The sequence below is a fragment of the Bombina bombina genome, chromosome 5 (genome assembly GCF_027579735.1).
Source record: "Bombina bombina isolate aBomBom1 chromosome 5, aBomBom1.pri, whole genome shotgun sequence".
Taxonomy (NCBI): Eukaryota; Metazoa; Chordata; class Amphibia; order Anura; family Bombinatoridae; genus Bombina; species Bombina bombina.
In genome coordinates this window covers 523,310,148-523,336,966 of record NC_069503.1, presented here as the reverse complement: position 1 = coordinate 523,336,966, position 26,819 = coordinate 523,310,148, and the positions used below count along the sequence as shown (strand labels likewise).

The 26,819-nt window shown below is 38.2% G+C and overlaps 1 protein-coding gene across 1 annotated transcript in view; it reads right to left on the bottom strand.

Annotated features, from left to right (window-relative positions):
- The window catches only part of PDE1C (phosphodiesterase 1C), a 1,522,336-nt gene that overhangs the window by 178,064 nt on the left and 1,317,453 nt on the right, over window positions 1–26,819 (bottom strand). Inside the window, exons 10-12 of the mRNA XM_053715778.1 lie at window positions 16,560–16,688; window positions 7,438–7,539; window positions 2,575–2,695 (exon numbers count right to left, since the gene is read on the bottom strand). Of these exons, the coding sequence (XP_053571753.1) occupies window positions 2,575–2,695; window positions 7,438–7,539; window positions 16,560–16,688 (352 nt within the window). The remainder of the gene's footprint in view (window positions 1–2,574; window positions 2,696–7,437; window positions 7,540–16,559; window positions 16,689–26,819) is intronic.

Sequence of the window (26,819 nt, the reverse complement as noted above, 5' to 3'; positions counted from 1 at the left end):
GTCTTGCACATGACTCCTTGAGTGGGAAAAATGTTCACTCCAAGATCTGGAAGCTCTGACTTGTTGGGATGTTAACTGACTCTGGTCCCTGCGGGTCATCAGAGCGGGTTTGCGTAGTGAGACTGTGAAAAGTTCTGCTCTGATGTAGTAGCTATCTCGATCTGTCCTGACCATGTCGCCAGCAGCTATGTCCAGCCACAATAAAGATATTTTACTTAGTGCCAGAGCTCCAAACCGCTGTGTCCAAACTAGAGGTAGCTTACTTTGAATTGCTCGAGCTACCCCCCGGGAACCCACCTCTCCTCTGATATTCACTCTCTCAACATATTTAGATCTAGGGTTTTCCCGGCCACACGGCTCCATATTGTAACCTAGATTCTCCCAGATCAAAGCTGAGGAAAGTGTAGATTCTCCATCTGTGGATCGTGTCCATCGGGCTACAGAGGTGGGGGACCATTGCATTGTCCGGCATTATCTGATTAGTTGGTTGAGCACAAGTATGTGCCCCCGTCGGTAGCACAAGGGCTCCATGCAGCTTAAGAATCTTACAGAGCTCTTCCTCTAGACTCTAAAAGTGGTGTTGCAGCAGGCTGGTTACTGTATGCTCCCATTTTTCCAGTGCCTCCATTATCAAGATATACGTAGCAGTATACTGTCCAGACTATGTAGCGTAGAAGTCTGAGCTTAAAATCTCCATTTGGAGCAGGCCCAATTAAACAACTGGTGACTTCCCTCAACTGTTATCCTACTTAAGCATATCTTAACCCCAGAGTTCGGGTGGGGGGGGGCGGTAATAGCGCGGCAGCCCCAGACCTACGTTCCATAGCCTATTCAGGATCTCTTTCTGTTTTTCTGTTTCACAAATTGCTGCGTAGTTGCAAAAATGGCTTCCAATCCTAATAGCAAGCTTGTCCCGTAGCTGACTTAAAGAACATAGGCATAAACTCAATCAAAACATCAGCTCTTAGAAAATATCTGCTCACCTTGATGAATATATAATGCAGGGTAATAAATATTAAAGGATGGCTATATTTAACTTGTAAAAATAGATTCAGGCTCAGAGAGCTTCAATGAGATGCATCCAGCCGCATTGAGTGTAGGCTTCGCCCCCGTTCTCTTGCTATTTTTATTTGAAAAGCAAGAATGTAAGCTTAGAAGCTGGCCCATTTTTGGTTCAGCACCTGGGTTGTGCTTACTGATTGGTGGCTAAATGTAGCTACCAATCAGTAAGCGATGTCCAGAGTGCTGAATAAAAAATGGGCCGGCTCCTTAGCTTAGATTCTTGCTTTTTCAAATAAAGACAGCAAGAGAACGAAGAAACATTGATAATAGAAATATATTAGAAAGTTGCTTTAAACTGCATGCTCTATCTAAATCATGAAAGAAACAATTTGGGTTTAACTTACCTTTAAAGTAAAATTAAATTGAGAACAACCTCCTGAGCTTTGAAATAGAAAGACATGACTGCAAGACGCCATGCTTTACAATAGTCTTTTACGAATTCTGTATGCTTGTCAAAGGTTTATTTGAAGAAAAAAAATTCCCGCCCCTGGGATGCTCCGGAAAGTTTTCCCCTTTTCCTGTCTGTAAGGTTTCTGACATGCCTCTAGTTCAGTGATTTTCAAAGTCTTAGGCAGTGGGCCACCCCTTTGAGAAATTTACAAGACATTGCCCCCCCCCCCCCCCCCCCCTTAAAAGATGTTATTTTTATTTTTTTCTCTTTAAAGAAAATTGTAATATTTATTTCTAGTTTTAATTTGGAGGATTTACATCGGATCCAGGGTTTACACGCAACTCTTAAGAGCTGATTCTGCTCACTTAAAAGAGTGCTTGATTCACATTTCTTTTTGCACTGTTACTCCTGTGTTAAATGCAAGTTACTGATCAAGACAACTAATGCAACACAGTCTCTGAGTGTTTTCGACCTCATTTAAAGTCTTCCACCTGCATTCTGCCATTTGTCTTATTCCACCTCAACATGGCAATTGTCATTGTCAGCTCTTAAAACGGTTCTGTTTTTCAAAGTCAGCTGCTTGTGGTTTCTATAAGATAGTGGGAAGTTTCACTGCACCCATGCCTCCCCTTATATACTATAGCGCCCCCCAGGGGAGGCCAGCCTTACAGTTTGAAAACCACTGCTCCAGTTCTATCCAAAGAGTGAACCCAGTAAATGTAAATGCCACTTTACTAACAACTTTCTAATAATCAATCAAGAGAACTGATTCCTGATTACACAAATTAGCAGTTAATTTCCAATTTCCCTTATTATTCACAAAATGGCATAGGAATTAGGGAGAAAGCTTTCAATTTATTTTAAAGGAAAAACATATACACATTTGCTATTAGGTGAATATGACTCTCATACACTCCAGTCACCATTATAGTCTCATCCTCTTTTCAATAACTAGTAAAATTATTTATTTAGCCTTATACCTGATAAAAAAAACATTTTACAAGACATTATCAATTGTCTAAACAATTATTTTATAAATAGTGGTCTACAATTAAAAAATATACATTATGCTTTTTGATATCTAATATTTAATATTTCCATAATATACAAACTTCCAGTACCTGTCTGAAGAATTCTTCCAGTAGTGACATTGTCCACCTGTGATGTAGATCATAGTTTTTGGCTGGATGGCTAATGTCTGCTGTATGTAGCAACAACGATAAGGCTTTCGGCTTGTCGATCCTGAAAATCCAGATAATAAAATAAATTAAAAGGCTAGGTGCATTCATCTAACACCTGAGATACTTGTATACATTTATATTGAGATATTTGCTGTTGAAATTGCTATATATTTAAAAAAACAAATGCTTAGAATCTAAACTAAATTACAGCTTTTTTGATATATACAGGGAGTGCAGAATTATTAGGCAAATGAGTATTTTGACCACATCATCCTCTTTATGCATGTTGTCTTACTCCAAGCTGTATAGGCTTGAAAGCCTACTACCAATTAAGCATATTTGGTGATGTGCATCTCTGTAATGAGAAGGGGTGTGGTCTAATGACATCAACACCCTATATCAGGTGTGCACAATTATTAGGCAACTTCCTTTCCTTTGGCAAAATGGGTCAAAAGAAGGACTTGACAGGCTCAGAAAATTCAAAAATAGTGAGATATCTTGCAGAGGGATGCAGCACTCTTACAATTGCAAAGCTTCTGAAGCGTGATCATCGAACAATCAAGCGTTTCATTCAAAATAGTCAACAGGGTCGCAAGAAGTGTGTGGAAAAACCAAGGTGCAAAATAACTGCCCATGAACTGAGAAAAGTCAAGCGTGCAGCTGCCAAGATGCCACTTGCCACCAGTTTGGCCATATTTCAGAGCTGCAACATCACTGGAGTGCCCAAAAGCACAAGGTGTGCAATACTCAGAGACATGGCCAAGGTAAGAATGGCTCAAAGACGACCACCACTGAACAAGACACACAAGCTGAAACGTCAAGACTGGGCCAAGAAATATCTCAAGACTTATTTTTCTAAGGTTTTATGGAGTGATGAAATGAGAGTGAGTCTTGATGGGCCAGATGGATGGGCCCGTGGCTGGATTGGTAAAGGGCAGAGAGCTCCAGTCCGACTCAGACGCCAGCAAGGTGGAGGTGGAGTACTGGTTTGGGCTGGTATCATCAAAGATGAGCTTGTGGGGCCTTTTCGGGTTGAGGATGGAGTCAAGCTCAACTCCCAGTCCTACTGCCAGTTTCTGGAAGTACAGCCCGAAATACCAGGCAATCCTCCTCTGAACAAGAAACATGGCAACGCCAGATGAGGGCCTTCTATGGGCCTTATCAGTGAGGTACAGGCACATCCTTCTAAGCACACTGGGCAAGAAGTCTATGCCACTTAAGTTGTTTCCCTCATTCCCTTTATGAGCACTGTATGAAGTGGTGCCTTTAGAGGAGAAATTTTAGCATGCACATTGAAGAAGGGTGCAACAGGTTTCTGGCAGACTTTTGCAGCAGGAAAAGCCTACAGATTGAGTAAGGGTTTTCCTAGAGTGAGCACTGCAGAAAAAAGTAAATGCTAAAGGATACTGTGAAGCTGAGACTAGCAGTATTTTATTTTTTTTCTCAAATTTAGTACATTAACGTCCCAAGAAAAACATCACCCTTAGTCATCTTTCTTATAGAGTAGGATAAAAAACAGAATGCAGTGATGGGGGTAGCGATTGCAAATAGAAAGGGGAACAGTAAGAAACAAAGGGGTTTGATAGAGGAAAAAATGGGGAAGTAGAGAAAAAAATTAACAGAGAAAGACAGAAAATGAAATAGTGAATGGTAGATAAAGATGGGGGGAGAGAAAGTATGTAGTGTTTTCTTTTAAAAAATAATAAACATCCATAATTTGGCAATTTTATGGTATAAATATGTAATAAATAAAGGGGTTAATGTGATTTTTATTTGGATTAGAGTGATGCCACTCTTCAAAAAAGGAAGCAGGGCTCATCCAGAAAGCTAAAGACCAGTTAGTCTGACATCAATAGTGGGGAAGATACGTGAAGGGATTATAATGGATTATATTGATGAGTATATTTGTGTAAATAAGATTATGAGTTCAAATCAGCATGGTTTATGAGAAATAGATCATGTCAAACTAATCTAATTAGATTCTTTGAGGAAGTAAGTAAAAATATAGATAAAGGGGAATCAGTTGATGTGATATACTTAGATTTTGCAAAGGCGTTTGATACAGTGCCATATGAGAGAAAATTATGTAAAAAATTAAGGGATTGGGAATATCTGAAAATGTTAGCTCATGGATAAATAACTGGATAAAAGACAGGGAGCAATGAGTAGTAGTAAATTGATCATACTCAGATTGGACAAAGGTAATCAGTGGAGTCCTCCAGGGATCAGTACTGGGCCCTGTTCTTTTTAATATTTTTATTAATGACTTTGAGCAAGAATTGAATAGCAACATCTCTATTTTTGCAGATGATACAAAGTTGTGTAAGGTCATTAGGTCAAAGAAGGATAAATTTGGGTTACAAGGGGATCTGCAAAAATTAGAAGTATTGGCAGGTTAATGGAAAATTAGATTATATATGGGAAAATGCAAGGTTTTACATTTCGGAAGTAACAATAAGCAGGCAATGGGGTCTATTTATAAAGCTCCCCTGAAGGCTCCCCAGAAGCACAAATTATGAAGCAGCGGTCTAAAGACCGCTGCTCCATAACCTGTCCACCTGCTCTGAGGAGGCGGACAGCGATCGCCAGAAATCAACCCGATCAAATACGATCGGGTTGATTGACACCCCCTGCTAGTGGCTGATTGGCCGCAAATCTGCGGGGGGCGTTGTTGCACCAGCAGTTCACAAGAACTGCTGGTGCCATGCTGAATGCGGAGAGCGTAATGCTGTCTGCATTCAGTGATGTCTGCATTCAGTGATGTCTGTTGGACATGATCAGCTGATCGGATCATGTCGGACAGACATTTGATAAATAGGCCCCAATGTATTATTTAAATAGAACTAGACTTAACCAAACAGAGGAGGAAAGGAATTTGGGACTAGTAATAGATAACAAGCTAAAGATGGCTGCACAATGCAGGGCAGCAGCTTCTATGGCTAATAAGATACTAGCATGTATTAAAAAAGTCATTGTTTCAAGGGAGGAAAGTATAATTCTGTCACTATATAAATCCCTTGTAAGACCTCACCTTGAGTATGGAGTGCAGTTCTGGGGACTGGAGAATTTAAGCTATGAGGAGAGGCTAGCCAAACTGTGTCTAGAAAAAAAGGCGCTTGAGAGGTGACATTATTACTTTATATAAATATATTCAATGCCCATATACAGAGATGGCAAAAGCTCTGTTTATTCCAAGAAAATTGTTTGTGACAAGAGGTCACAATTTAAGGCTGGAGGAAAAGAGATTTAATCTCATGTAGCAGAAACTTTTTTTTTTTCACTGTAAGAGCAATAAAATTGTGGAACTCATTACCAAAGGAGTTATTTAAAAATGGTTTGGATACATTTCTGGCTAGAAACAGAATTCGTGGATATGATTGATTGTGTTAAATGGGTCACCTTTTAATGGAATTAATATGTTTAACTGGAGCTTTTAGAAGTATATTAGATTGGTATAGGTTGAACTTGATGGAATTCTGTCTTTTTCAACCTCATCTACTATGATACTATATTAGTAAGCTTTTTTTCCACCCCATGTTTCAACATTGAAACATTAATGTTGCCTGTAGTTTAAGGGGTTTAACTTCTTGTGTGTCCCCCCCCATCATCTTTTTTTGTCTGGGTAAGAGTCAAAGTGCTTGGGTTTGGGGAGTTGTCAGGGGCAACTTCCCTCTAAGTCCAGTTTTGTAAAGAAGCCCAGCAGTGAAACGGTTAATAAAGAGACCACACCTTGCAGTCTGCATTTTGTAGTGTTTGCTAATTGCTCTAATTAACTGTTTAGTGTTGGGCCGCTCACAAACCTGGCCTCAGTGGAAACACTTGTCAGGGGTGAGTTTCTTTGTCCCACCAACATTAATAATTACTAACTGCTACTGCCCCCTATACTTTTAATGAATAGAACAGAGAGTGGCGCTCAAACGATATCAAACATGGAAGTTATTGCTCAAGCTATAGAAGTCTAGTCTATGTGAGGGATTTAGCACACCTGTGCTATCCAGCATGCAGATGTTAGAACTCTATAGACTATCGCTCAAGTAAAAAACAATAACTTTAAACTCGTAATATGAGCACAAAAATAGAAGCTCTATTGATCCTGCATAAGCAATATTAACACACATTTGCACTAATATTTTTGTGCACCACTTGTAATTTAAATCATTATTATTTATAGTTTTGTGAGATCCGTGTTAACAATTATTATCCCATCAATACTCTTTTGAAATAAGGATACGTTTGAATTTCAGAGAAATCTTCAAGCCCTTAGATGATAAAGTGCAAATTAAAGGGACAGTCAACACTAAAATTGTAATTGTTTAAAAAGATAGAAAATGCCTTTACCACCCATTCCCCAGCTTTGCACAACCAGCATTGTTATATTAACATACTTTGTAACATTTAAACCTCTAAATGTCTGCCTGTTTCTAAGCCACTACAGAGAGCCGCTTATCACATTCATTTTTATTTGCTTTTCACAATAGGAGATTGCTAGTTCATGTGGGCCATATTGATAACATTGTGCTCACGCCCGTGGGTTGTGCACAACACAGCACTAATTGGCTAAAATGCAAGTCAATAGATAATAAATAAAATGTCATGTGATCAGGGAGGGGGCTGTCAAAAGATGCTTAGATACAAGTTAATCACAGAGGTAAAAAGAATATGGCAGTGTTGGTTATGCAAAACTGGGGGATGGGCAATAAAGGGATGATCTATCTTTTAAAACAATAACAATTCTGGTGTAGACTGTCCCTTTAAGGACAAGGACAATAACCTCTCACCACAGGACTTTACAAGGTCACTTACCCTTCCGGCTGCTGGAGAGCATTCTTCATTGCTTTGATTTGTTGGAAGTGACAAGACATATCAGTTGCCAACACCATCTCGATCACTAAAGCCCGGAATTCCCTTTAGGGTAGTCACATAAGGCAGAAAGTAAACAAATGTGTAAAATATATATTTTTTTCTTATGCATTTGCTAATTATTTCTGACATTTCCACTTCCAACCATATGTGTCACAAACGCCTTCCAGATCTCTCTCTTGTGAATGATATAACCTATTCTTTTCAAATACCAAAATCTGTGCAAGTAAGTTATTCAGAAGATTAGCTCTTATTAAGATAAACTCCACAGGGGAATTGAATAATATTTTCCATTATACACAAATTTTATAGAATATTTAATAAACACACAGAATACTTTTGTGCATTTAAATGTGTTTAATCAAACAATAATTTATCTGAATACTGTAAGATTATGGTGGTTAAAAAAGATGTGTTAGAATTAGCATTTTAATGAAACATTTTAAAGGGACATGATACCCACAATTTTTCTTTTGTGATTCAGACAGAGTATACAATTTTAACAAAGCTTCCAAATTACTTCTACTATCAAATTTGCTTCCTTCTTATGTTATTCTTATGGTATTCTTAGCTGAAGCGATACCTAGGTAGGTAACATGGACAAGTCTAAAGCACTAAATGGCAGGAAAAAGCACTGCCCCCTAGTGATCTTGCAAATGTATGACATTCTTGTAAAACTGCTGCCTTATAGTGATGCAAAACACTCTTAAACTTGCTTTTCAACAATGGATAGCAAAATAATGAAGAACATGTGTTAATAGAAGTAAATTGGAAAGTTGATTAAAATTGTATGCTCTATCTGATTCATGTAAAAAAAAATGGGAATGTGTGTCCCTTTAAGAATGTCAGGGACAATGAGTGAATTATAGTGTAAAAATTGGGCTGCACATTAGTTTGGTATTTATAAAACAATGAATATGACAAACTTAAAGTGAATGTAAACTTTGACGAATGTGTGCCCGGTTTTGGAAAATCCAATTAAAAAAAAGGGGCACTTTCATTCATCAAAGTTTACATTTCAGCAGTTTTGTAAAAATACTTACCTTTTCTTCTTGAAAGCTGGTGCAGCGATTCCCCCGCCTGCCGCGCATCTCTTCTCACGGCAGAAATGAAGAATCTAGCTTCCTCCAATAACAGCCCCCCCAGAGCAAACATTACCTGAGGCCATGCCGTGATTGGAGCAAGCCAGATTCTTCATTTCTGATCTATGAAGAGACACACGCGGCAGGCGGGGGAATCGCTGATCCGGCTTTTAAGAAGAAAAGTATTTTAACAAAACTGCTGAAATGTAAACTTTGATGAATGAAAGTGCCCCGGTTTTTAATTGAAGTTTTTAAAAACCGGGCACACATTCATCAAAGTTTACATTCACTTTAAGGATTATCTGACAATATGCATAACTCGTTATACAAAACAAAAGCTAATGTTGTGTTTATCAAGGAAATAGACTAATAAGATTTAAATAAATCTAGTAAGATTTGTACCCTTGTTTACTAATCTTAGTTGATAGTTATTAAATACAAGCATTTGTTGTAAGTGTTGCTTCATTCTCATATGACTTCTTCATTAGATAGAAAATAATTACCAAACCAGTTCTAACAGACAGAATAAAATGTTACTATCTAGCACATCTGAATGAGGGTAAAGATATAAACTGCCTATGCATGGTGGGTAAATGAGCTTTTAGTGTGCTTCTTTAAAGCGTCAGGAAACCCCAAATGTTTCTTTCATAATTTGGATAGAACATAGATTTTTAAACAACTTTCCAATTTACTTCTATTACCAAATGTACTTTGTTCTCTTGTTATCCTTTGCGGAAGGAACAGGCAGCTAGGTGAAAACATCTAGTTACCCAATCACATTAAACAAATCAGCACCTAGCTCCCACTAATGTAGGATATGTACATATTCCTTTTCAACAAGGGATACCAAGAGAACGAAGCACATTTGAAAATAGAAGTAAATTTAAAAGTGTCTTAAAATGACATGCTCTATCTGAATCATGCAAATTTAATTTTGACTTTATATCCCTTTAAGGGCACACCACCAATAGCATGGTTACTACTCACCATGCTATTCTTTTTCTTCCAGTACCAACAGCACTCTTCAAAGCCTCTTACTGGTGTTAGTTGGACAGCCTTCACAGCTTAGGTATTCTTGCACTCTGTGACATAAGTAGTGCACATTGATAGATTAGTGATGATACCAGCTTTTTGACAGCTGCATCATGTGCTTCAGTTAGTGTGTATAATGCAAAGCAAAAGCTTTATTTATTTTTGCAGTGGCTATATTACTTTATATTAGAGAGGTGCATTCGTTTTTGCATATCCAGCACGAAAAAACAAAATGTATGCTTACCTGATAAATTTCTTTCTTTCTGGTTATGGTGAGTCCACGGCTTGAGTAATTACTGTAGGGAATATCACTCCTGGCCAGCAGGAGGATGCAAAGAGCACCACAGTAAAACTGCTAAGTATCACTCCCTTACCCACAACCCCCAGTCATTCGACCAAAGGGAAATGGAGAAAAAGGAGTAACACAAGGTGTAGAGGTGAATGAGGTTATAGTCAAAAGAACAACTGTCTTAAAATAAAGGGTGGGGTCATGGACTCAACATATCCGTAAATAAATAAATTAATCAGGTAAGCATAAGTTTTTCTTTCCTAAGATATGTTGAGTCCACGGCTTGAGTAATTACTGTTGGGAACCAATACCCAAGCTAGAGGACATGGATAAATAGGGAGGGACAAGACAGGCAGTCCTAAACAGAAGGCACCATGGCTTGAAGAACCTTTCTCCCAAAAGAAGACTCAGCAAAGGCAAAAATAGTATGTAGAGAAGACCAAGGTGCAGCCATGCAAATTTGTTCCACAGAAGCTTCATTTTTCAAAGCCCGAGAAGAGGAAACAGCTCTTGTGGGATGAGCCGTAATTCTCTCAGGAGGCTGCTGTCCAGCAGTCTCATAAGCTAAACGAAAAATACTTTGTAACCAAAAAGAAAGAGTAGTAGCAGTAACTTTCTGACCTTTACGTTTCCCAGAGAAACAGACAAAGAGGGCAGAGGACTGGCGAAAATCCTTAATCGCTTGTAAGTAGAATTTAAGAGCACGTACAACATCCAAATTGTGTAACAATTTTTCTTTGGAAGAAGAAAAATTAGGACACAGAGAGGGAACAACAATTTCCTGATTGCTATTTCTATTAGAAACAACCTTAGGAAGGAAACCTAACTTAGTACGAAGAGCCGCCTTATCGGCATGAAAAATAAGATAAGGGGAATCACACTGCAAAGCTAAGAGTTCCGAGACTCTTCGAGCAGAAGAGATAACAACAAGACAAAACCTTCGAAGATAACAACTTAATGTCTATGGAATGCAATAACTAAAATGGAGCCAGCTGTAGAATTTTAAGAACAAAGGTTAAGGCTTCATGGAAGAACAACAGACTTAAAGACAGGCCCGATTTTGACCAAGGCCTGACAAAAAGATTGCACATCTGGCACAACATTTATGTAGTAAAACTGATAAAGCAGAAATCTGACCCTTCAGGGTACTGACTGACAATGTCCAGGCCTTCCTGAAGAAAATTTAAAATTCTAGGAATTCTAATTCTACTCTAAGAGTAGCCTTTGGATTTACACCAATAAAGATATTTACGCCATATCTTATGGTAAATCTTTCTAGCAACAGGCTTGCGAGCCTGAATCATGGTCTCAATGACAGACTCAGAAAAACTACACTTAGACAGAATTAAGCATTCAATCTTCAAGCAGTCAGCTTCAGAGAAACAAGATTTGGATGAAGGAAGGGACCCTGAATCAGGAGGTCCTTCCTCAGAGGTAGTCTCCAAGGTGGGAGAGATGACATCTCAACTAGGTCTGCAATCCAGATCCTGCGAGGCCACACAGAGGCTATTAGAATCACAGACGCCCTCTCCTGTTTTATACGAGCAATGACTCGTGGAAGGAGAGCAAACGGAGGAAACAGGTATGCCAACCTGAAAACCCAAGGAACCGCCAGAGAATCTATCAGAACGGCCTGCGGATCTCTTAACCTTGAAACGTACCTTGGAAGCTTGGCGATCTGACAGGATGCCATCAGATCTAACTCCAGCAACCCCCACTTGAGGACTAAGCTGGAAAACACTTCCGGATAAAGTTTCCACTCCCTGGGATGAAAAGTCTGTCTGCTCAGAAAATCTGCTTCCCAGTTGTCTACTCCTGGAATGTGAATGGCAGATAGACAGCAATTGTGGGTCTCTGCCACTGAAGAATCCGAGTAACCTCCTTCATGGCTAAGGAACTCTGAGTTCCTCCTTGGTGATTGATGTAAGCCACAGAGGTTATGTTGTCTGACTGGAACCTGATAAACTGGGCTGAGTACATCTGAGGCCAAGCCAATAGAGCATTGTAAATCACCCTCAACTCCAAGATATTGATGGGAAGAGTGGACTGCTCCAAAGGCCCTGAGCCTTTAACAAGTTCCAGACTGCTCCCCAGCCCAGCAGGCTGGCTTCTATGTCACGATTACCCAGGAAGGTCTCTGAAAGCATGTGCCCTGAGACTGCTGTTCCTGAGAAATCCTCCATGGCAGAGAGTCCCTTGGCGACTGATCTAACTCTATTCTCTGAGATAGCTCCGCATGGTCCCATTCCATTGTCTGAGCATGCACAACTTGAGAGTTTTCCAATGGAATCGAGCAAAAGTAATGATGTCCATGGAAGCCACCATCAGACCGATTACCTCCATACATTAAACCACTGAAGGATAGGCAGCAGCCTGAAGATAGAGGCAAGAGGAAATTATTTTGTTTTTCCTGACCTCTTAATCAATAGATAATCTATTATAGCCCCTAAGAACACTACTCTTGTAGCAGGGAAAAGGGAGATTTTTTCCAGATTCACATTCCATCCGTGGGGACAAAGAAAATACAACAATATCTCTGTGTGAGATTTTGCTTGTTGAAAATATAGGGCCGGAACCAATATGTCATCCAGGTAGGGTACCACAGCAATTCTACGAGAATAGATCACTGCCAAAAGAGACCCCAGAACCTTTGAAAAAATTCTGGGAGCCGTGGCTAGACCAAATGGAAGGGCCACAAACTGGAAATGTTTGTCCAGAAAGGCAAATCTCAGGAATCTGTGATGGTCCCTGTGAATAGGAACAAGAAGATACACATCCTTTAGATCTATGGTTGTCATGAACTGACCCTCTTGTACTAAAGGAAGAATGGAGCGTATAGTCTCCATCTTGAAGGATGGAACTTTGAGAAACTTGATTAGACACTTCAAGTCTAGAATGGGATGGAAAGTAGAACCCGAGACCCTGCTCCTGCACTGGAACTATCACTCTCAGGGAGGAAAGATGTTGTATACATTTCAAGAATGCCTCTCTCTTTATCTGGTCTGCAGATAACCTTGAGAGATAGAATCTGCCTCTGGGAGGAAAAGTCTTGAATTCCAATTTGTAACCCTGGGATACTATGTCCACAGTCCAGGGATCTGGGACATCTCATATCCAGGCTTGAGAGAACTGGGAAAGTCTTCCCCACACCTGATCAGATCCCAGATCTGGAATCAGCTGCAGGTGTATTTGATTGTTTCCCCTTGTTCCAAGACTGATTGGGTTTCCAAGAAGACTTGGATTTTTCCTGCTTGGAAGAAGAAGGGGAAGGCTTTCCTCTGAAGTTACGAAAGGAACAAAAATGACTCTGATGTCCTTTAGACCTATTCTTCTTATCTTGAGGTGGAAAAGACCCTTTGCCACACGTAATATCAGAGATAATTTCTGGCATACCGGGTCCAAACAAGGTAAGGAATCTCCAGAAGCTTGACTTTAGAGGAAACGTCCACAGACCAGGATTTCAACCATAACGCCCTGCAGGTTAGGACAGTGAAACTAGAAGTTTTGGCTCCTATTCTAACAACCTGTAAAATGGTATCTGCAATAAAGGAATTGGCCAACTTAAGAGCTTTAATCCTATCTTGAATTTCATCCAAGGAATTCTCTACTTGAAGAGAATCAGACAAGGCGTTGAACCAATAATATGCCACACTAGTCACAATGGCAATACACACCACAGGTTGCCAATGGAGACCTTGATGAACATAAATCTTTTTCAAATAAGCCTCCAGCTTCTTGTCCATCAAATCCTTAAAAGAGCAGCTATCCTCCATAGGAATAGTGCTTCTCTTAGCCAGAGTGGAAATGGCCCCTTCAACTTTGGGTACAGTATACCAAGGGTCTTTAATGGAGTCGTCAACAGGAAACATTTTCTTAAAAATGAAAGATGGGGAAAAAGACATCCCTGGTTTCTCCAATTCCTGTGAGATAATCTCCCTAGCACAGTCCGGCAAAGGAAAAACCTCCAAAGTGGAAGGTTCATCAAAGAAACTATTAAGTTTACTAGATTTCTTAGGAGTGACAACGACAGGGGTATCAGAGTCATCTAAAGTAGTTAAAAACTCCTTTAACAATACACAAAGGTGTTCAAGCTTAAATATGAAGGATACCACCTCAGTCTCAGAAGAAGGAATTATACTGTCCAAATCTGAGATTTCACCCTCAAAAAGTCCCGATGTATCTTCCTCATCAGACTTATGAGAAAGGGCAACTTGGGAAACAGAAGTGAGGACAGGCACCTTACTTTCTGAATTTCTAGATTTCCTCTTGCATTTTCCGTGTAATCGGGGAATGGCAGCTAATGCCGCAGATCCCGCTGAAGATACCTGGGCAGAAATTTCTTCTTTTAAATAAACTCCACTAGGAGTTAAAGAGGAACCGCAGAGCACTGCATGTGACACCATTGAGGCTTGGGACATAGCAGGAGAAAGCTGAGGTATTATTTTAACAGCATCATCCTGAGAGACATTAGGCTAAAAAAATTACCTTTATTTTGCAAGGTTTTCTTGACATATGAAGAAGAAAATTGCATAGGAGCTGCAATTTGTGCATCTAAACATAATAAGCATGAATTCATAAGAGCAGGCTCTTGCTCCATATCAGACATGTTGGGAAACAGTAAATTAACTTGTACAGATAAGTTTCAAAGATTTTAATATTCAATTAAAATAAGCCAAGGAAAAAATACACTTTAAATTTTATCCCAAATTAAGATCGAGCCCCAGCTAAAATTATGTGAGAAAAGTTAAGAAAAAAAAAAACATTTAATAAACATCAAATAAACTTCTAAAATACCACTCAGGCAACCCCACACCTCAATTACTGAGATGCTTTACCACTACCAATTAAGACTGGATCACCCAGAAATAGAGAAAAACAACTTTTTCCTCAGAAACGTTATGAAGTAAAGCCGGTCATGTAACTGCAACTGCCGAGCTCAAATTACTGTTGTGACACAGAGAGGCACTACTTCCTGATACACTGAGTACCAGAAATTTAAAATGTTGCATCATTTTATTTTAAAGCAAAGGGGAAATTAATAAGCTGCTGAAATAGCAAATTCTGTCTCACTTTCAGTTTAAACTTGTATTGTTTTATCAAGTAAATATGTGTCAGAAAATAAAGCTTAATAAAAACATTTTACCCTTTCTTTTTAAAAGATTTTAAATGTTAGTCTCACACATGCTATAGTGCCTGCTTCATGCCCCAGTGTAACCCATAGAACAGGAATATCTATGTCCCAATAAAAAAGCAGTGTCTTTTAATTTGTTAAGTGCATGGTCTCCCCAACTGGAAGAAAAAGCACTTACCTGCTCCGCTGTCTGGCATGTAGACAGTTACAAGGTATGAGAGGATATAGTTCCTCACAGAGACCTTTGAAAAAGAAAGAACAGAGTAGCCAACTCTGGCTTTCTAAACTAAGGCAGCAATTGTTAGAAAAACTCAGTAAGTACCTCTTTACAAGTTCCTAACTGCTTTAAAGCCACCACTACCCGAATGCAAGGAATGACGTGGAATACGGCTATACCACAAAACTTGTTTGTAGATTAAATCAACATTTTTCTTCAGACACCTAAACTTTAACTCCTCCCTGCACTAAAGGCAAAGAGAATGCCTAGGGGTTGTTGATTAAGGGAGTGATACTTAGCAGTTTAACTGTGGTGCGCTTTGCCTCCTCCTGCTGGCCAGGAGTGAGATTCCCAACAGTAATTACTAAAGCCGTGGACTCACCATATCTTAGGAAAGAAATGGGATTTTTGTTTTCGTAAATGAAAGCAAAAATCCAAATGAAGGCACCAACGAAAATGAAAGAAAATGAAAAATACTGACAAAATTTGTCAGTATTCATTCCTTTAAAAAAAATTTAAGCGTTAAATACTTTCCTTAACATGCTGGAGAATGTGCTAACCAGATCCTCTTCTTGCCAGAGCCCTGGCTGCGATAATAGGAGGCTTAACACGCTAGGCTCCCAGAACCTGCCCTAAAGTTAGTGCAGGTCCTAGGAACTGAGAGCGTTAAGCCAGGTGTTTGCGTGGCCAGGGGTTTGGCAAGAAGAGGATCTGGGTAGCGCACTTTCATGAGCACATTACGGTATTTTCTAGCTACAGGTGAACTTTTCATCTGGTGCTTTAAAACATTTACATTCATTTAATGAAAATAAATGTAAATGTTAAACAAAACGAAAACCGAATAATGCAACCACCAAATATCCGGGGAAACACATTTTCTCGAATAACCCTGAAAATTTTGTCAGAAACAAAATTTTCTGGCCTGCACTACTCTACTTTATATTATTCATGTGACCTTTGTAAATGTCTTATGTAGCTTTTAACCTCAAGTGCATGATACAGCTGTGAAAAAACCAGCAAGATTACTGATCTGTGAATCTGTCCACCAATTATGTCACTGGGTGCACGTAAATGTGAGCTATAAGATGGCAGTGCACAGTATGAAATTGTGCAGCTTTACCAACCTGTAAAGGGGTAAGATATGAGAATGGCTCTGTAGAGAGCTGTAGGCACAATAATTGTATTTAAAAAACGGTGAGTAGTAACCATTTTGTTTGAATTGTGTCCGGCAGTTCATTGTCCCTTTTATAAAAAGACACAGGTAATGCATATAAACAGAACATATTTGAACATTGCAGTGTTCTTCACTCTAACCTCCAATCATCCTTTGATAGATTATAAAGAATATTCATTTCCTCATCATCCTGCAGGAGGCGATATGCTGCACTCACATGATGATTCTCAAGCACAGACCGGTCATTGTAAAGAATTGCTGAATCTGACCTACAATCAAAGACAAAAATACAAAACAAAAATGTTTAATTGAATGTATTTCAAATTGTATTTCTGAATTACAAATTTAGAATAAATTATGTATATTTTAGGGCTGTAATTTTAAAAAGCCCTGCACAATACTTTTTTTTTTTAGATACAAAACAAAAATCTCAAAATCTTTCATGTCTCTTAAAGGCACTTAACTGAATATTACATTATCACTGGAAATAACTAAATATAATCTCCATTATTGTATATTCGAAAAGTCACTCATATGATGCATAACCACAAGTTATAGACTAAATATTGACAACAAAATAAACACATTAAATTTAATTTTTCTATGCATGCTCGGACCTGAAAAAAAAGATGGTGCTGCCCATGCCAACAATGATGATGGCTCTTTTTTTGATGACAATTAAAGTGGCACAAATAAAAAGATATAAATCATCATCAATTAAATATAAAAATATAAAAACACAAAAACATATCTACTATATACTTGTGAAACCAATATAGATATCAATACTGATATATATATATATATATATATATATATATATATATATATATATATATATATATATACATATATATATATATACAATATATATATATATATATATATATATATATATATATGTGTGTGTATGTATATATACTGTATATATATACTTTATATCCTTCAATAGTATTTAAAAATATTTTTATTAGAAAAACACCATTCATTCTAATTGCTACACATATTGACTCCATTAACCCACAATAAGAGAAATTACTAATTGAAGGCCTGATGATCAAAATTTCGCCGGCATTGAGAGATCTCGCCAAATCTTTGGGTTTGTTTATTTTATTTGTCTGCTTCAATAACAAATCTTGATTGGCTTCTCAAAATAAAGCAATAAAGAGTGTGTGGAGTTGGCTAATGAAAAAGAATTTCAGCAAAAGGGTTAATACTATCAAAACATGTTTGTGTCAGAATTGATGAAGAATAGGAGCCTAGTAACGGAGTATAGCTAGCACGACCGGTAGAAAACACAGGAGTGTGTGGTACAGAAGGAAAATCCAAAAGCAAGGTCAAACGTTCCAAGGTCAGGGCAGGCATCAAATGTTCATAAACGGTATAACAAGCAAGGGGTCAGGGCAGGCAGCAATTGTTCATAAACTGGAAACAAGGCAGAAAGATCAGTTAACCAAGATGCATCCACAGAACTTAAAGGGACACTGAACCCAATTTTTTTCTTTTGTGATTCTGAAATAGCATAACATTTTAAGCAACTTTCTAATTTACTCCGATTATCAAATTTTCTTCATTCTCTTGGTATCTTTATTTGAAAAGCAAGAATCTAAGTTTAGATGCCGGCCCATTTTTGGTGAACAACCTGGGTTGTTCTTGCTGATTGGTGGATAAATTCATCCACCAATAAAAAAGTGCTGTCCATAGTTTTGAACCCCCAAAAAAGCTTAGATTACTTCTTTTTCAAATAAAGATAGCAAGAGAACGAAGAAAAATTGTTAATAGGAGTAAATTAGAAAGTTGCTTAAAATTGCATGCTCTAACTGAATCATGAAAGAAAAAAAAAATTGGGTTCAGTGTCCCTTTAACTCATTGATAGCTCTTTAATAACTGTGCACTGAGTTCACTGAACATCAGTTCTTTATAGGGTTGCTAAATGAGTGACAGCTGGTAAGGGGTTTGGTGTTTGCTTTAAATCTCTAACATCTCCAGTGCAATACTGTTTGTTCAATACTGCATTGCTGACACTAGGTGGAGTGCTAGTGCGACCTCTGCAGTAGTCTAGGTACTTTTCACAGTTGTTGCAGTTTGTAGGGAAGAGAAATAATGTAGCACCAATGTGGAGGATTACATTAGCAGCACATGGAGGTACAGCTGGCTTTGCACTGCTGAGTCTGGACACCAATGGAGGACCATCAGGAGTACTCTCTGCAGCATTAGTACTGGTAACAGCATTACAGTTTGCTGTCACCCAGAAAGTTATTTGGAAGACTGCAGAAATATTTCAATTACAAGGTATTTGCTGTTCTTTTAAAATGAGTAGGTAAACAGTTATTGGGTCAAAATCGTAGGCGTGCGCACACGGTGTGCCATTTGTGCCTAGACACAACCTAATACAGACAACTCCAGACTAGCCTGAATAACACAACTGGGAGATTTTCCAAGTGCACCACCATTACCTGGGGCCACTCAGAATTTTACTTGTGAACCCTTCTCCAGCCAATATGCTGGAAGTAAGAGGGAGAGCACAGACATGTGCTCCTCTTCTGCCCTCACTGAACTGCTTTTCTTGTGAGGTGCGAGAATGTGATTCCCGAGCTCTGCAGTCACCCAGGAGGGAGCACAAGTTAGAAGGTTTTTTTCCGAGCATTGGTGCAACAACTTAATAAACCTATCAATTAATAAGGTGGGTTCAATTAACCAGGGCTTAATTAAACCACTGCTATCACACTTTAAATTGTGCACAGCATGATGATAATTGCAGGTTTCAACCCGTGCACAATTTTATTTAAATCTTTGTTTTGTTAGGTTTTATTCTAATAATTTTTTTTTAAAACTCATACTGCTAGATTACAAGTTTTTTCGTTTTGAGCTGTGCGGTGCTAACGAGCAGTTTTCTCTCACCGCTCACTTACATGCAGCGCTGGTATTACGAGTTTTTACAAACCCGGCGTTAAAAGACAAAAAGTTAGCGTACAGTAAAATTTAGCTCCATATCTCACTTCAATACCAGCGCTGCTTAAGTCAGCGGTGAGCTGGTTATACGTGCTCGTGCATAATTTCCCCATAGGAATCTACGGGGAGAGACGGTTAAGAAAAAGTCTAACACCAATAGGATTTTTTCTACCTTAATTACGATTGGCTGATAGAATTCTTCAGACTCACCAGAAACAGCAGTTATGATGCAGCGGTCTAAAGACCGCTGCTCCATAATCCTGTCCGCCTGCTCTGATGAGGTGGACAGGAATCGCCACAAATCAACCCGATCAAGTACGATCGGGTTGATTGACACCTCCCTGCTGGCGGCCGATTGTGAGCTGCTGGTGCAATGCTGAATACAGAGAGCGTATTGCTCTCCGCATTCAGCGAGGTCCTGCGGACCTGATCCACACTGTCGGATCAGGTCTGCAAGACCTTTGATAATTCTGCCCCATAATCTTAAGCGCATTACTTGGACTAGATACATTATGTAAATAAAGAGTGGGTATAGTTAGCTGGGATAGTAGTAATAAAGGTACCGAAACCTCAATGGTTACTTGTTCTTAGTACTTATACATTCTAAAATATCTCTCTTATATGTTGAACCCTTGATTACTGCAGGATGGCAATATAAAACAATAAACCTTGCAAACTTATAGCTCACTCATTAGGTGTGTGCACCTTGATAGAGAGGGTATGGGGTTCTATGTTATACATTAGATGTAATAGTTGTTTGTTCTTAAACAGATAAATATACACATACAGTATGTTTTTCCCTACATAATGAGCTTTTGTATAGCATAAATAAGTAACATGAAATATCAAACGTTACACAACTTAACATGTGTGAACAATATATTACCTATGGGAGCTCATCCCAGTCATTTAAACTAAAGTATTGCATACATAGAAGCAGTCAGTCAAAGAACCTATCTCACCAGGGTAGATGTAACACTTGCTCTGTGCTCAATAGAGAATTAAAGAGAGAGCTTAGTTCACTGCCATAATAGTATTAACAAGTGAACCAGAAATGCAAGATAGGAAGTTAGGGACCATGCATGTTTGTCCTAGTAAAAAGTCCACTTTCATTAGTCACTTCTTTTATAACAGACACGTAAATTATAGTGAAATGAAAAATAAAAACATTGATCTCTATAACCTTTGGAACCTGGCAGCTTGGCGGAAACACCTTACTGCATACTGTAGCAAGGACAAAGAATGTTATCCTATTCCTTTCTTGTGAGAAAACTCAGACCCATAAAGAAGGCGACACAAAGAGGGTTTAAAGTTCTAATGAAGGTTTATTAATGCTTGGAAGTCCAGATGACTTGCCGTTATCTTGGAGACTTCATGTGTTATGAGAAACTGAGTGATCGATATCCTCACGGTTGGGTCTAGTGTAGCAGGGTGAATGCAGAGGGAGCTGATCAGAGATAAACTTGGCAGAATTCCCTTGTGACTAGTAACTGGTGTTGTGCTGCTAAGTGTTAGCTCCGTAAATGAAGTAGAATTATGGTGTGGGGATTCCTTACCCATGCAAACCTCCAGAAAGTCCATAGAAAATCCTGTAATGGGAGATCCCCAGCTTCTGTGATGCATGGCTCATTTTGTTCGTGGTAGTCAGAAAGATCCAGGGAGCTTCTTGTGTCTGGACCCACAGACATTAACAATTTGTAGATAGAACGTTCCAGTTCCTCCTTATAATTATTCAGTCTCTGTATCATCCGGGCTGCCCATCTGTCTAGCGCTGCCGCTGCTGTGGAGGGGTCTGAACGATGGTGGGTAGACATCTCCTGACAGGTTAAAGGAAGCTTTTATGTTGAATGAGTTGTGGCTATATGTAAACAGCCTGCTCACAGCTGTACTTCCCCACTGTTAGGCTGGGGAGGGGGGTGCTGAGATCCAACTCATGTCTGCCGCCTAATGGCTCAGCGGTCCAGTTCAAGAGACTGTAGTCATATAAACAACTAGCAAGGTATATAGGATATTTTTGTGGCTGGATGGTTCGGTTTTATATGGATAATCGGCGGATTATCTATATCATGTCAGGAACTCCTGAAGTATCCATACTTTTCATGTATTCTTTAACAAACAAAATTCCTGGGTGTACACGCTAATGATATCTGCTGCGCACACCTATGGTCAAAATAATGGTAAGACTGGAATTAATTCCACTGTGTTTACTGAATTAATTAGAATTAATATACCACTGAGTATACTATTTCACCTTTTATTACTAGGTATTTTGGTAAACATAAAAGTCAGCCTACAATTGTTCCCTGTTGTAATTTATAAGCAATAGAAAGTACTACAGATACATATGAGCTAAATATGACCTTTCATATCCGACTCATTATGAAAATTGTAAACTATACTAATGTGCTACCCCCTAGCAGAACAGTGATAGCATATTGGGACCCCAACAACATTGGTGTGTTTTATAATAATAATAATAATATAATAATTTGTGATTTATATAGCGCTTTTCTCCCTGTGAGACTCAAAGCACTTTACAAATATACCAACATAAGACATAGAAGTTAGGAGTTTCTGAAGGTCAGATAAGCGGACTGAATGCCTGATGGAAGAGGTGGGTCTTTAGCTTTTTTTTTAAAGTCTGTAAGGACGGTGCCTCTCTGATTGCACACGGTAAAGAGTTCCAGAAAGTAGGGGCAGAGTGGCAGAATGCTCTGGAGCCTGAGTTTGTCCTTATTCTTGGCACTGAGAGGAGGGATGTGTTGGCTGACCTAAGTGAACAGGATGGGATGTAGGGTGTCAGGAGCTCTTTCAGGTACTGTGGGCCTTGGTTGTTTAAGGCTTTGAAAGTCAGCAGGCCAATTTTAAAATATGTTCACCATTTAATTGGAAGCCAATGCAGGGAGTGGAGAACAGGTGTTATGTGGCAGGAGCGAGTTTGATTGGTCAATAGTCTGGCTGCTGCGTTTTGTACTGTCTGAAGGCAATTGAGTTCTTTTTTTGGGAGGCCCAAGTAAAGTGCATTGCAGTAATCTAGCCTAGAGGATACAAATGCATGGATTAATGTTGGCATATCATCCGGGGGAATTAAGTGTTGTATCCTGGCTATGTTTTTCAGATGAAAGTAGGCAGATTTTATTACGGAGGAAATCTGATGTTTAAAAGATAGTCCAGCATCAATCAGCACTCCGAGGTTTCGTACCTTTGCTGAACTAACGAGTTCAGAGCCTCCAAGCTCCAGGCCAGTTGGGTGATCGTGGGATATTTTTGATGCTCGGGGTCCCCTCACCAAGAGTAACTCTGTTTTGTCCGGGTTCACTTTGAGACGGCTAGCATTCATCCATTCGATGAGGTCTGTTAAGCAACTGTTTATGCGGCATGCTGGGTCTGTAGTATCTGGAGCAAAGGAGAAGTAGAGTTGTGTGTCATCAGCGTAACAATGATACCTTAGGCCATGTCGGTTAATGATGTCCCTCAGTGGTAGTAAGTAAATTGCGAATAGCATGGGAGACAGGATAGATCCTTGTGGAAGTTAAATAGTTTCTATGTGAAGTTAATAGTTTTTATGTGAAGTTAAATAGTTTTTATGTGAAGTTAATAGTTTTTATGTGAAGTTAAATAGTTTCTATATGACAAGACCATTTAAAAAGAAATTATCAGAACATACGGACAGATTAGGAGTGGAGCGCTAACAGTTACATGCTAGCGAAAAGTGATTTATTGTGGGTGTTTGCGGGCGTTGGGGTAAATGCTCATATAACAAGTTGAAAGTTAACACAATCGTGTTCACTAAATGCAGTAGAATTACATAATTAACAAGACCATAATAAAAAGACAATGGAATAACACCTACTCTGAATTTCAAATAAGCAATAGATTTTTTTTCTGGCAATTTTATTTTTTCTCCCATTTTCCGACCCCTTGTATATCATGTGACAGACATCAGCCAATCATATACTAGTATACCATGTGACATTGTGCACATGCTCCATAGGAAATTGTTTCCCAGAAAGTATGTATATAAAAAGAATGAGCTAAATTTGATAATAAAAGTAAATTGGAAAGTGTCTTAAAACCGCATGCTCTTTCTGAGTCATAAAAGTTTATTTTGACTTGAGTGTCCCTTTAAGTAGATGAAAACATGTTAAAGCATATTTAATCAATATTCATATTTAATAAAGTGTTATACTGTGTATGTACTGTTAAAAATTCATATTCCAATGTTCTTCACAGAAGGGAATATGTTCTAAATATTTTTAAATAGATATTCCTATATATATATATATATATATATATATACAAACAGAAAGATACGATTACTGCGCTACCCTGATGTTTTATATATACAAATGAATATAAAAATAGTATAGATACTACTACTATTATTATAATTATAATAATAAAAAATGACAGAAAAACAAATAAGCTGCAAATTAAAATATTATAATAAAAACAATTGTTTTCAAGTCCATTGAACAATTAAGTTCAGAAAAAAGGCAGCTGAACTGAATGGTTGTGTAAAGACTCCCACAGTGTCTTCACTAGATGAATATAGGAAAAAAGTCTTATGTTCTGCTCCAATTTTCTTATGAACAATAATAAAATTGCAGGGATTGGAACTCCCCTATGTCTAAACACTTACTTTAAAATACCTCAATCGATATGAAGTAAGTAATCACCCTTTAAAAAAGAATCCTTATAGGCATCTGCAGCTCCGTTGTCCTGATTCGTTAGACTGGCAACTTAGTAGCTCTTAGTTTAGCACTATTGATGAGGTAGTCTGGGACACCCACTGAAAGGGGTTGGGTAAACAAAAAGAGCAGACACTCTCCTTCCTGTGATCTTCCCGCGTCACGTGGCTGGGCTGTAGTACGCAGCTGCAATTATAATGCGCAGCTGCAGACAGTGCTGACACCGGGCTACTAAGTTGCCAGTCTAACGAATCAGGACAACGGAGCTGCAGATGCCTATAAGGATTCTTTTTTAAAGGGTGATTACTTACCTCATATCGATTGAGGTATTTTAAAGTAAGTGTTTAGACATAGGGGAGTTCCAATCCCTGCAATTTTATTATTGTTCATAAGAAAATTGGCGCAGAACATATATATATATATATATATATATATATATATATATATATATATATATATATATATATATATATATATATATATATATATATATATATCTGTATATTTCTATACCTATATATAATCATCTTTATATTGGTATACATATATATATTACCAAAAACACATCAGAAATATGTAGAAATATGTATTTATGAATAAACAGAACATATTCTGCCGTGTCAAGAACATTTGAATGTGAAAAATTAATATTTTCATGTAGGGTTAGCGCACTTGAAAATATGTATGGTGTTAGGTTATTTTTTCTCTTATTTTGTTAACGTGCACGCAATATCCTAATGTCGGCTTTTAGCGGGCATCGGGTTAGTGCAAGAGAAAACATTTTACTTTCCACTTGTAATATGAGTACAACCCAAAGCCCTCAAAAAACGTACTTTTAGCGGAGTTAGAAGTTAGCTCCACTTGTAATCTGGACCATAATGTGAAAATGCGTTGATAATTAATTCTTATGGAACACAAATTGCTTTTCTAGTTAGTTAAAAAAAAAAAATGTCATATAACAATTTTGAATATCATGAATAGCTACATAATAGAAAATTATAAGTTTCCTACAAACATGGAATTTTACATTGAATACTGGTAAGAAATGTAGATAGCATTGTATCCTGAATTAAGCTTTTTTTCTTAATCTTTCTAGAAAATGTCTTGTTTTTCCATTATATTTCTATAAAAATTAGCTTAATTATACATGACATGTGCTTATATTCAAGGATGTGTATTAGTGCAACAGATTTAATGTTAATAAGAAAAAGGATCTTGTTCTTCATAAGCAACATAATTCTATTTAACCCTCTAGTGACCACAGCACTTTTCCATTTTCCCGTTTAGGACCAAGGCTATTTTTACATTTCTGCGGTGTTTGTGTTTAGCTGTAATTTTACTCTTACTCATTTACTGTACCCACACATATTATATATCAGTTTTCTCACCATTAAATGGACTTTCTAAATATACCATTATTTTCATCATATCTTATAATTTACTATAAAAATAAATAAAATATGAGGAAAAAATGAAAAAAAAAAACACTTTTTCTAACTTTGACCCCCAAAATCTGTTACACATCTACAACCACCAAAAAACACCCATGCTAAATAGTTTCTAAATTTTGTCCTGAGTTTAGAAATACCCAATGTTTACACGTTCTTTGCTTTTTTTGCAAGTTCAAGTACACTTTGCTATTTCCAAACCACTTTTTTTCAAAATTAGTGCTAGTTACATTGGAACACTAATATCTTTCAGGAATCCCTAAATATCCCTTGACATGTATATGTTTTTTTAGAAGACATCCCAAAGTATTGATCTAGGCCCATTTTGGTATATTTTATGCAACCATTTAACCGCCAAATGCGATCATATATAAAAAAATGTTCACTTTTTCACAATTTTAGATTTCACACTGAATTTAGTTACAAACAGCTTCTGCAATTATGGTACAAATGGTTGTAAATGCTTCTCTCGGATCCCCTTTGTTCAGAAATAGCAGACATATATGGCTTTAGCATTGCTTTTTGGTAATTAGAAGGCCGCTAAATGCTGCTGCGCATCACACGTGTATTATGTCTAGCAGTGAAGGGGTTAATTAGGGAGCTTGTAGGGAGCTTGTAGGGTTAATTTTAGCTTTGATGTAATGTAGTAGACAACCCAAAGTATTGATATAGGCCCATTTTGGTATATTTCATGACACCATTTCACTGCCAAATGCGATCAAATAAAAAAAATCGTTCACTTTTTCACAAATTTTTTCACAAACTCTAGGTTTCTCAGTGAAATTATTTACAAACAGCTTGTGCAATTATGGCACAAATAGTTGTAAATGCTTCTCTGGGATCCCCTTTGTTCAGAAATTGGTAATTAGAAGGCCGCTAAATGCCGTTGCGCACCACACATGTATTATGGCCAAGAGTGAAGGGGTTAATTAGGTAGCTTGTAGGGAGCTTTCAGGGTTAATTTTAGCTTTAGTGTAGAGATCAGCCTCCCACCTGACACATCAGACCCCCTGATCCCTCCCAAACAGCTATCTTCCCTCCCCCACCCCACAATTGTCCCCACCATCTTAAGTACTGGCAGAAAAAGAGGGGCGAGAGAGTGCAAAAGAGGGGGGAGAGAGAGCAAAAGAGGGGGAGAGAGCGCAAAAGAGAGGGGAAAGAGCACAAAATAGAGGGGGGAGAGAGCACAAAAGAGAGGGGGGGGCACAAAAGAGAGGGGGGAGAGAGCGCAAAAGAGGGGGGAGAGAGCACAAAAGAGAGGGGGGAGAGAGCACAAAAGAGAGGGGAGAGAGAGCGCAAAAGAGGGGGG